Source organism: Brachypodium distachyon, chromosome 1 (assembly GCF_000005505.3).
Source record: "Brachypodium distachyon strain Bd21 chromosome 1, Brachypodium_distachyon_v3.0, whole genome shotgun sequence".
NCBI lineage: Eukaryota > Viridiplantae > Streptophyta > Magnoliopsida > Poales > Poaceae > Brachypodium > Brachypodium distachyon.
Window position 1 is genome coordinate 19,448,170 of NC_016131.3, and position 12,272 is coordinate 19,460,441.

A 12,272-nucleotide genomic window follows, 5' to 3' on the forward strand; every position below is an offset into this window, starting at 1 on the left:
GGGTGAGCAGATCCAAGGTCAGCGGCGCTTTGCCGGAGACGAGGAAGACACGGGCGGTTCGGGGCACGAGGGGAACATAGGGAGGAAGGAGAGATGGAGTGTGGTTCAGTTGAGGATTGCCACGGTGGCAAGCCACGCTGGCCTGACCGGTGGGCCCTTCCTGTCAGTTTCGCGCTTATTCGTTAGCAACCGCACGACTAGTCTAATCCAGTGGTTTTTAGTAAATAAAACGTAGACTGGTATCGAAGTGAAACCCTATCCCCTAATGTGGTGGTTTTCTGTAATTTACTCTCTTTTTTAAACCAGGAAATCTATTTTCCAGACGGCTGGCAAATTCCCTTATGCGTGGACGCGTTCCGCGACGTCCGATCTGCAGCGAACAGACGTCTTCTTCTCCGTTCCTTTTATTCTTTCTGATACATACGAACGCTCGGAGGGTGCTCGTAACTGTTTCTTCCTCTCTCTCCTCTCCAGTCCCTACCTTGCACTCTGCGATGATGGGCTGGATGCGGCAGTGGCTCCTCATGTGGCGCTCGCCCTCGCTCAGCCACTGCACTAGTCGCGGTTAGGACGGGAAGAAGAGGTCGAAGAGGCAGAAGCCGCCCACCGGCATGAGGGCCTCGTCCAACTCGCGGAGGTACTCCTCTTGCCGCGCGAACTTGCCCCAGAACTAGCTAGCTGCTGTTGTGCTTGCCGTGTGTTGCCGCTGCTGCTGTGCGCCTGTGTTGCTCGCTAGCTGTTGCTTGCTTGTTGTGTGCTGACGGCTGCTGCTGCTAGGACAAATGCTCTATGGTGAGCCTAAATTCGTTTTGGCGGAGTGCTACTAGAGGAAGCTGAAGAGGGATTCAAAAGATGTTCTAAGCACTTGAGGTGTTTGATGAAATGGTGGCTCAGATTTATTCTTTTAGTTGCACTGAGTGGTTAATCCATTGCATCTCCTCTTCATTGTCTTACTCATCAACCATGCACATCTAGTGCGTATTGTTGAATTCAATGAGGTGTGTGTTGTTTCATGCATTGACTACTCTATTTTGAGAATGAATAGTTATAGTTACCGCCATGACACTGATGTAGTTACCTTGCAGTTTAGGTTATAGTTATTACCATGTCACTGATGTAGTTATCAAGGTGCCCAAGTCATAGTGACCACCACTATGGCATTAATGGAATTACACACCTGTTCGGGCTATAGTTACCAACTGTCATCCTAGTACCGTAGTAGTACCGAGACATTTACTCAACTTCCATGTTAAAGTTATCACCATGGGACCAGTTTATTTGCCGGCCCATCCCTATTAAAGTTACTCGATGGGTTGTCAATATTTGAGTTCACCATGGCACCGATGTAGCCACCAGGCTGTTAATGTTAAAATTGGAGTAAATATCACAGAACCCATGGTTTCGGACGAACCGTATCATAGAACTCCACCTTTTGGTTTTCTTATCACTTAAACCCGATAATGGGGCAAAAGGTGGAGTAAACCAATTATCACTTAAACCGATAATTGGGCTCCAGCGATACACTTTTGCCCAATTATCGAGTTTAAGTGATAAGAAAACCAAAAGGTGGAGTTCTGTGATACGGTTCGTCCGAAACCATGGGTTCTGTGATATTTACTCTTAAAATCATCATCATGGCACCAACGTAGTTATCCTGTTGTTCATGTTAAAGTTATCACCATGGTACCGTTGTAGTTATCCAGCCAGTCATGTTAAAGAGTTATCATCATGGCACCGATGTAATTATCTAGGTGGTCATGTTAAAGTTATCATGGCACCAACGTAGTTATCCGGATGTTCATGTTAAAGTTATCATCGTGTCACCGATGTAGTTTTCCAGGTGTTCATGTTATAATTATCATCATGACGCCAATGTAGTTACCTAGATCTTCGTATTAAAGTTATCATCATGGCACCGACCTATTTACCCGGTTGTGTAAGTCACTGTTCACCGTCACAATATGGATATAGTTACCCTGCTGTCCGAGATAAGATCTAGTTTGGAAGACGATGTAGTTCCCCGACATAGTATTGTTGAAGTTTATATTACTTGTGAATACTCTAACCAGGTAACTCACATCTTACCGCTTGGTAACCTTTTTAATCTCATAAAAGGAGTTCCCGGTATATATCTAAGTGAGTGGTAGGTTTGTAGTTGGTAACTATTTTTTGAATAATACGGTGACTCATATATGAGTGGTCTGATAACCTACAAGCTTAGGTAAACGTCATCGAAACATAACCAACTGAGGTCTATTAAAGTCTAGTTTTCAATTGATAACTACTTGTGGATGTATGATAACGCGTACTGTTACTAGCCGGTGACTTCTAAATTTGAAAAAGATCACGAACACTTCCAAAGTGAGATTAGTGTCCGAGCCGATAACTCTACTGTGAATAGTCAGGTAACTTACATAGCATTGGTTGAGTAACTACTTTTAAACTCAGAAAAAGTAACCAAAACATGTCTAGCTAGAAGCAGCTTCAAAACAATTGAGAATGGCCTGATAATTCACATAGTATATCTAGCATTGAACCAATCGTGAACAGGCTGATAACTCAGTTATTGCTAGTTGGTAACTTTGGTGCTCTAAAAACAACATTAAAACACACCAATGTAGCTAGATTGAAAGCTGTTACTAATCATGAATAGGTCTGGTAACTCACATGGCTATGGTTGGTAACTTTGAGCTTAACCAAAAATTCGCCGAAATACATCCAACCCGCATCTTGTTTTGAAGCCCTAGTTGAGACGAAATCATCTGTGAAAACGGATTATTGATCAGGTACACGATTTGAGCTACATGACTTTTTAAATTTTCTAGAACATTTTAAATACACACGCCCCACTCTCAGTTCTATTTGCATGCACGTGGTGGAAAAAAAAGTAGGATGTGCGGCTCGGGCTCGTAGAACGGACCGAAGGGAGGGTAGCGGGAAATAGACCATGGTTACAATAACTGGCATACGGCTGGCACATGGTCGGTGGTCCTTTTTAAATTGAGAAAAAAATATTGTGTGTTTTTACGCAACCAAACAACTGCAAACAAAAAACTGTGTTCTTAAAATTGAGAGCTCGTTCCGCAGCCCATCACGCACGGCGCCCGGTACATTCTAGTTTCTAGGTCCAGCGTTTCCTCCAGTAGGATCGCGCGGCCCATAGAGTCGGTCCATCCGTACGGCCTTTCCGTGGCCCAGCGGAAGTGGGACAGCGGCCTCAAAGAGATCAAAAAAAAGTTGTATTTTGTCCTTTTTATTATGCACGTACGCTGCTTGCTTGCCTGATGAGTGATGACGCGAATGGAACAACTTCTCTGAACAAATATCAATTTTAGAACACAAATACAATTATGCAAATACCGAAAAAAGTAAACGACTAATTGATTCATTGTGGACTGACGGACTCGATCGGCTTCAGGTTTCCAAAACCATCTTATGATCCCTGTCTAATCGGCCCGGGGCCCCGGGCGGATCCATCCCATCCAGATGGCCGGTTAGCTATTCTTAAAAAAGAAAAGAAAAAGAAAGATGGCCGGTTAGCTTCGCTGATTTCCCTTTGAAAATGTCTATCCAACTTTCAGTAAACACCTTCGACCTGAATGCCCCCATGTACGTACGTGGCACCCCAAAAGCGCGACAGCTCCAGAGCTCCTTCCTTGGATTAAACCCCAAAACTAACCGGACTTTCGCCTACGTCACGGGTCGATCGACTGAATCATCTTGTCCCGGCACACGAACTCTCAAGTAACATCAACCAGTAGAGACAAGGAACCGAGGATATTGCAAAGATACTCGCTCGATCTCTGCCAGTTAACCTACTGTGAGATAACCGTGAACGCGTCGTCCTCTGCCCCCACCGATTCCATTTCTAAACGGCCCGACTTAGACGTCCGAACGTCGTTGTAGTCGTGTTTTTTCACAGCCCACAGGGACTACTGACGTAACATAGGTTACCATCCGTCCATCAGTCTTATCCCCCCAAACGCGCGTTGTTGCGAGCGTCGTCTCTCTACGTCCGGGACGACCGACGACGGGCACGGCATAACTAACAGATGCACCGGCCCGGGAGCAAACAAACAAACCACCGGTTGGGGACCGACCGACCAAGGGAGAGATCGAGTTCACGTCAAAGTTACACAGTAACGTACAACTCTGCTAAAAAAAGGCCAAATTAAAGCCATGTCCCGTCTGGCCTGGATGGTTCCAAGGAGGTGCATGAACCCGGAGAATGAAATTGAAGCTTCGTGCCGAGCGCGCGTTAAGCGCCGTTGCGTTCTGAGCTTATACTATGCCGTACGTCCGGGGGCGGGGCATGCAGTGCGCGCGGCCGATGGGCAGCCGCTTTCGCGGTTGCTTTCTTCCCTGCCCCGGCCGGCCGTTTCTGCATGCGCTCGATCGCTTTCGATTCTTCCGGCGATCCGTTCTTCGCTTCTCTTTATGCTCCCGATGCGGCTCGATCGTGTCGGGTACATACACATGTGTGTGTTTGTTTATGAGGGCGTTGAGGTACATGCATATGTAGGGAGGGGCCCTAGCGAGATAATCATCATATCGTGTAGTAGGGAAAGTTGGTCCTTGCATTGTACAATGATGGTTCTATCGGCCCCGACGGATGGCGGATCTTTAGTTTGGGTACGTACGTTGGTGCTTTTGAATTGGTCGTTGGGCATTGTTTCGTCTGCTCGGTCCCTCCCCGTGTTTGCAGTTGTACGTAGAGACTAGCAGGATGGTGGATGGAGATTGATCGAAGGCGTTTGCCGACAGCCTTGGGCTCCCCGGTCTCTTACACGACGTGGGCCGGGATGTTCGTTTCTATACACATATTAATGCCATCGACGGATTAATGGTACGAAGTGTGTATGTCTACTTGGCTGCTGCTAGTATTAGTTAACACCGGCCGAAGAATTGTTATATGGTGTGCACTGTGACATTGTAAAGGGATCGATTCGTCATAAGTTGCACAATGGTTTGCATACTACTACTCGGTGGTGTTTTATTTTATCAGGGTAAAGATTCCGCACATGTCCAATAGACCAATAGGGCACTTGGAAATGACGAGAGGGCTCACATCACGGCGCGTACAAGCTAGTGTCGGCGTCGCTATCAGCATCCAAATACTCACTCCACTTATAGCTAACGCACCGCTAGATAACACGTACGTGTCAGTATTCTTGCGCCCCACTGACGCACAAACGCTAGATAACACAGAGTAATTTAACCAGTAGACGTCGGGGTCCATCGGTCGCGAAAAAGCTCATGCGACCCAACCACAACCAGAAGCCAGAGCGACCCATGCATGGACTGATGGACTCAACCCAGTCCGCCCCGGCTGGCCATATGTACGTTCGGTGAATGCTCAATTTTAGACGATGCTACATGATTACCATCGCACAGTTCATATATATTGTACGTGAGGACACACCACACAGCAAGAACACATGGGATTACGGATTTATGCACCTAAATTATCGGTGGCTCCACGGTACAGTCCACTGACCACCCTCCTATCAAATTAAAATTTGAAAAGGTAAGGCGAACAAAAGAATGTCATAAAACGCAAACAAATCCAAGGAGGATCAGTGTTCATTAATCGATCACAACCGTACGGGGCAGCCAACCGCACCACGGCAGGTGGCAGGTAGCGAAAGTGATCGGCGCATCAAATTAAACCCTACTCTTTTTTCCTATCGCCGTTCCTGTGTCTTGCCCTAACAAGAACATTAAACAAAAAAGAAAGAATTACTTATTAAGCAACGCTTTACCAGAAAGGAATATCATCAAGGATGATCGGCGAAGATTTTCTCATGCGGTTGGTACGTGGAGACTTGGGAGCAGTCATGAGATTGTGCAGCAGCTAGCAAGTGTGGCCCGCCGTCACGTCGCGCCTTAAAAATGGCAAACGAATACGACCGGCGCGGGCTAGCGGCACAGGCAGCGACGCTGCGTGCGTGCGCGCCTCAGCCAGCTACGGCACCGGCAACATGCAGTTTATTTTCTGCACCGGGCTGCGGGGCGCCGTCGGATCCCGCGGGTCAGGGCCGCTGTCGGTAAACGGGCGAGAAGCAGCCCACGTGTTTGGGCCCGGCCCGGCCGACAACCGCGTCTGACCAGTGTGTGTGCCTCCTGCCAATGCATGGCTCCCCATGACGTGGTGGGGCTCCTGGCTTTTTTGGCGGCACTGGAGGACTGGGCCATGGGGTATCAAGTTAAGGTTGACCTTTACCTCACCCTTCGCCTGGATCCTCTGCGCACCTGCCTTTGGTTTCACACACTGCTGACCCAGCTAGTACAAGTCTACAACCCGAAAAACGGGCAAAGATTCCAATGCTCGGAGAGTATTGTCTCGACCTGGCTGTTTACTGAAGATCCTGCGATATTTTCGCTTTGTTTGTTTCCTCTGACGAATCCAACGCTGGGGCCTGTGCAGTTCAATCCGGCCGGGCAGTGAAGTGAGGTTGGATTTCACATGTGGCGTTCTACGGGGGATCTCCTTTGCCCCGTCCTCTCGTGATCCTTCTCAATCTCCTCTCGTGACGTTGAGAGGAGACGTTCCTTCCTTGCCGGTGAAGGTTCCTGATTCTTCTGTAAAATACTAGGACTGGGTCAGGTTTTAGTTGTACTACGTGCTGTGCTTCGACCACGTCAAAGATAAAGCGGTTCCCAAACATTCCCAACAGGCTGTAGACATAGTGAGGTGAAATCGCTTGCTTGTTTGACTGGTACGTGCATATATATCATGGCGGGGTCGTTTAATTGCCGTGCGTGCTCGAAGCATGCACCATGTTGTGTTGCGTACCAGAGAGTCTGGCCCAGGAGATGATGATTTCCCGCGTCCAACGCACGATTCTACAGCCACAAGATGCTGCGTGCAAGCTGTATTTACTTATTTTGAAAAAGGACTTACACCTTTAGTAAGAAAATGCTAAATTAGCTTTACTTTTGCAAAAATAAATTGGAGATTTTTTGGTAAAGTACACCATCAGATGTGGTCAGATATACTCGCGCCGTCCCATATTAAGTGACTCAAATTTGTCTAAATATGGACATATCTATATATATATATATACTAAAATACGTTTAGATACATGTAATAGCATTTAATATGGATTTCCTAGGGATCAGTCGCCTGAGAAACTTGTTTTCTCAGTCGACAGCGGAAAACAAAACAGTTAAGTAGGCAGATAACCGAAACAAAATCAGCAAAAGGCAATTGGTCTGTTGGTGTATCGATGTTTGCTTTGTTGCAGACGTCCCAGGTTTGACTCAAGTCCTTCCCGGTTTCCTTTTATTTTTTATTTTTGGTTTCTAATTTATAAATCGTTTCATTTTTCTTTTACTTTTTTATTCTCTTACCTTTTATGTTTTTAACTTTATATATGTGCACTAACATAAATTAGCAGTATACGATAATTTGTACATTTTTTTATCTCAATTTTCTTTTGGACGAGTTGCGTATTCCGAAAATTTCACTCGCAATTTTAAATATTTCACCTGAAATTTTAGAATCGTGCATAACTTTCACCTGCAATTTTAGAATCGTGCATAAAGTTTCACCTGCAATTTGAGAATCACGCAACTTTCACCTGCAATTTTTAGAATCGTGCATAAAGTTTAACCTGCAATTTTAAAATCGGGCATAAAATTTTACCTGCAAATTTTAAAATTTGATTGTTAATTTTTTTGTTGCATTTTTTCCTTTGTCTGTGAAGTTTGGCTGTACTGTGAAAGTGTAATTTTGTCAGGATCGATCATTTACGCGTAGATGGACTTCAAGCCAGTACCAACGGAGTGGCCAAAAAATAGAACTGGAGAACACTCGGTCGCACATGCATTTAGCTGTCCAAACTCCAAGCAGCAGCTAGTAATGTGAAATTATTTCTAGGTGCCAATTAACGCAAGTAGACATGCTCTCTCACACACACACACAGGACAGGTATGCTGGCCGGTCGACTGAGAAATACGATTTCTCAGCCGACTGAGCCGTAGACACTCCCCACTTAATATGGGACGGAGGAGTACTAGTTTGCAATTGAATAAATCAAACCATCTCATACTTAAGCAAAGCAAAGCAATCTAGCTACTACAAGTATCTGGTTAACGCACAGTTATGTTCATGTGTTTGTGTTTTTTGCGTATAGCGCACAGTTAAGGTCATGTGTAAAGACTGATCGAATTTGCAAAGATGGAATTAAGCTTGTGAGGTTGGGATTGTCTGTAATTCTGTACGTAACTCGTAACCTTTCATCAATAATAAATGTCCGCGATTTAATACCATTTGTAATATTTACTAAACTCCCGACACTTATTATGGATCGAATGAAATACATGTAATAACATTTTAAGTATCAGTGACGTACTACTGCTGAGATTTCTTGTAAACACGACGCATGGGAAGCTACGTCAACAAAATTTGCATCAGGGGATCTTGTCAGTGTCTCCCTCGTTAACTGCTGGAGACACTGTCACATGGCGCGCCATGCTCGTCGTCAGAAAACACCGGACCCCGTAGGCGCGGCACAAACCAAACACGCACTACAAAACCACAGCACCCCATACCTTATCGGTCCCCTCAACGGGACAACGCCCAATAACGCCTCACCTGACGGGTTTGTTCGGTTATTCTGACGAAGCGAGCTGCGAGCGAGGTGACGCCGATCAGCCGCTGCTGGAACATTCTTCTCCGAGCAAAATTATTTTTTTCCCGTCCCTCGAACGAACTTACCATGTCCTCGCCAAAAACGTATCTGGGCCGGGTTACGCCAACATCCGCGCAAGCCCACCAAGTGGTTGCAGGAAAAGGCTGGGCCCACTTTGATTGCGACAACAGGTAAATGTAAATACGGGGTGATACGGAGTGGTTAAGAATCGAGCCATCGAGGCCCGTGGGCCCACGCGACGCTGCCGCTGATCCGTTACCACGTCGTCTCCTTCGTCTTTGGTCTTGCATTGCGGTCAATTCACACCGCTTTTTAGTTCCGTGACAGCGAGGTGTGTGTGCTGTTACTTACCGCGGACCGACCACGTTTTTATCACACGGTGACCTCGTCTTATCCCCATGATGGAACGACAAATGAGTGTCTCTATATGATTAGTTCTTTTCGTCAAAATATATGATTAGTTATAGGAGTTGGTGTCTCTATAGTCTAGTCCTAAACCTCATTTCTTTTCTGCGAGATGCATGTAGGTAACAAGTCCTTGCTTAATAGTACTACTGCTAGGGTGTGCTCCTACATGGTTCTTAAATCTTACTGGAGGAGTACTTGAGTTTGTGGAAAGAGGAGACAGAGCAGTGATCTCTCAGCACTTCCCGATCGAGGAGTAGCATAATTCGTTCTTCTAAGCATCTACCAGAAGGCATCACTCGAAGGTTCTCCAATTACACCTGCTCAAGTTCTTGCCTGCGATAGCACTGATACATAAAAATGCTAGTGCTACATGCGTACACAACACAAACCTGTAAAGTGCCGAAGATGGCAACAAATAATCACCTGCTGTCAAGGCCAAGAGCTAGAGCAGCAGCAGAGCAGAGAGCCGGAGAATGGGATTATGATAGTGTGAGTCAGCGCACTTTGCCCACGCGACCCTTGCGCCCCGGAAAAAACAAAGATAAACCCCCGGAATAAGAAAGTGCGAGGAAGAAGCCACCAGAACAAATAAAAGGGCGCGCGCAGGAGATAAACCGGGAAAACAGAAACGCCCGGCCTCCATCCACGGAAAACAAATATCCTCAACAAATTCCCCCCCTTCCCTTCTCTTCTTTCCCAAGTGCGGCTCTGCTCCTGATCTCGCCCTCCATTGGTGGGCGCCTCCACTTCCACGGCCTCTATTTAAGAAGGCTCCTTGCTCCACCATCCTACTCACCACTCACCGCAGCCCCGATCGCCTCACCAGGAGCTGAGCTGAGCTGCACCGACTGGATCGATGCTAATGGTTTCGTGCGTGTGCTAGTGGTGGCTTAGCGCATTAGCGGCGGAGAGAGGTTTGGTACGATCGAGCTGGAGGAGGTGAGGCGCGGCACCACATGTTGAGTGGACAGCCGGCGGCCAGTGGTAGCAGCAGCACGAGCAGGGAGCGGCCGCAGCGGGTGATCGAGGAGGAGGAGGAGGAAGAGGAGCCGGAGTTCAGGGACATCCACGCGCTGAGCCCGCCGCGCGCGCCGCAGTCGTACCGCCGGAGCCGGGCCGGGAGCAGGGACTCGTGGGGGAGCAGGCACACGTCGATCCGCTCCGTCGGGAGCGACACCGCCCCCAGCGAGCCCTTCCCTAGCATGAGCAGGGAGTTCTCCGCCATGGTCGCCGCCGCAGCCTCCGCCAACGCCGCCTCCGCAGAAGCTAGCCGGGCGAACGGGGAGGACGAGATGGGGCGGATCGGGGAGGAGGCCGAGGTGGAGGAGACGAACCCGCTGGCGATCGTGCCGGACAGCAACCCCATCCCCTCGCCGCGCTGGGGGACGGCGACGGCGAACACGCCGCGTGCGTCTGCAGCGGGCGGCGAGGTGGCGGTGGCGGTGGCGGCGGGCGGCGCCGGACACGGGCAGGGCGACGGGGTGTCGGTGGGGCAGGTGAAGAAGGAGGAGGTGGAGTGCAAGATCGCCGCGTGGCAGATCGCCGAGGTCGCCAAGGTCAACAACCGCTTCAAGCGCGAGGAGGTCGTCATCAACGGCTGGGAGGGCGACCAGGTCGAGAAGGCCAGCGCCTGGCTCAACAAGTACGAGGTACGCAATCTTTCCCAATTCGACGCCATGAATTTCCTCTAGAAAAGAACTCTTAAGTTCAATTCTGAATTACTCATAGTTCTGACGGAGTTCTAATTTAACTCGGACGCGCGCGTGCGTGCAGAGGAAGCTGGAGGAGAAGCGGGCCAAGGCGATGGAGAAGGCGCAGAACGAGGTGGCAAAGGCCCGGCGGAAGGCAGAGGACAAGCGCGCGTCGGCGGAGGCCAAGAGGGGCACCAAGGTGGCCCGCGTGCTGGAGCTCGCCAACTTCATGAGGGCCGTCGGCAGGGCGCCCACCAAGCGCTCCTTCTTCTGAGCTCTCAGCTCCCCCTCCCGGCCTCCTCCGCTTTGCTCGCTCGCCGTCGTCGTTGGATCGTTCACCGCTTCGCTTCACGGGAGGGCCAGTTAGCACTGTTGCGTGCTCCTGTGGTTGCTGCTTGCTGTGTGGAACTCTTGTTTTAGTGCTGTATCCACATGTATGGTGTATCATCTTCATCATCATCTCTTCTTCTTTTTTGAAGCTTTTCTTTCCTTCTTGTTCTTCCCGTGCTTGTGTGCTTGATATGGTGTACTGCAAAGTGGAGGGAACATACAGAGAAGAAGTACATAGGCATAAGATTGGAGGGTGTGCTCTTCCCTGCAGAGCGTATGGGCAAGAGCTGCCTGTATTTTGTTTTGTCATCAAGGATTATGTATTGTCAATATGAACAAGATAAGCAGTTAACTGTACTGTTTAATTATTTGTGTACATTTGCAAGCTTTCTGGGTCATCATCACCTTCTTGATTTCTGTGATTCGTCTCTGTCATTTGCTTCATCTGTAATACTCCAGAACATTGTCCTGCTTTGTTAATTTATGGCTCCCTAAATGCTCAACTAACAACACTTTGACACAAATCACGGAGGCCAGCGTACTGAAGAAGAGTCATTCCTTTGCTCTTTGACTTCTGAAGATATAGAGCAAAGAGTAATTTCGTACCGCTGCTGAACCCTGTGAAGTTGCTGCCTTGATTCTGGCATGCGACCTACCGGCTTCAGTTTCAACAACGGAACCTCTGTTGTTTGCCCCGGCCCCCGGTCACTTTTTGTTGAGACTTACTCCAGTAGTAGAATTAGAGAAGTTTAGGTGGAGATACTTATCATCAGCTCACTGCCACTACAACGAAGTCAAACTTCGAAAGGAACGGCAGCAATCTAACACAGCCAACTACGTAGGTCATGGTCATGTGTAGTTAAATTATAGAACATGCTCCGGATTACAAGAACCGTGCCCTCAGCTAACATTTGCATTTCTGTATCCTATTCTGCTATTCAAGAGGAAAGCAACCTTGTTCTTGATTGTGATGTGGAAACTCAACCGTTCTTGTATAACACCAGACACCATTTGCACCATGTTCAGAAATCAGAAGTGCCTGACTTTGTCAGCTTAAGATTTGGAGCAGGAAGTTCAGTCAAAGGTCCTGTTTGGATTGACTTCTTGCGCGGGGGGGGGCTAATGGATGGACACTCGCCGCTCTGATTTGCAAGGGTTCTCACGGTGATTTTGCAGGATTTTCACA

General features: G+C 48.1%; 1 protein-coding gene across 1 annotated transcript; it reads left to right on the forward strand.

The window, feature by feature from the left end:
* The first annotated feature begins 9,677 nt into the window (after positions 1–9,677).
* Positions 9,678–11,464, forward strand: LOC100837456 (remorin 4.1). Its single transcript, XM_003562852.4, has 2 exons — positions 9,678–10,714; positions 10,839–11,464. The coding sequence occupies exons 1-2, from the start codon at positions 10,022–10,024 to the stop codon at positions 11,028–11,030; spliced, it is 885 nt and encodes a 294-aa protein (XP_003562900.1). The 5' UTR covers positions 9,678–10,021; the 3' UTR covers positions 11,031–11,464.
* The last annotated feature ends 808 nt before the right edge of the window (positions 11,465–12,272 follow it).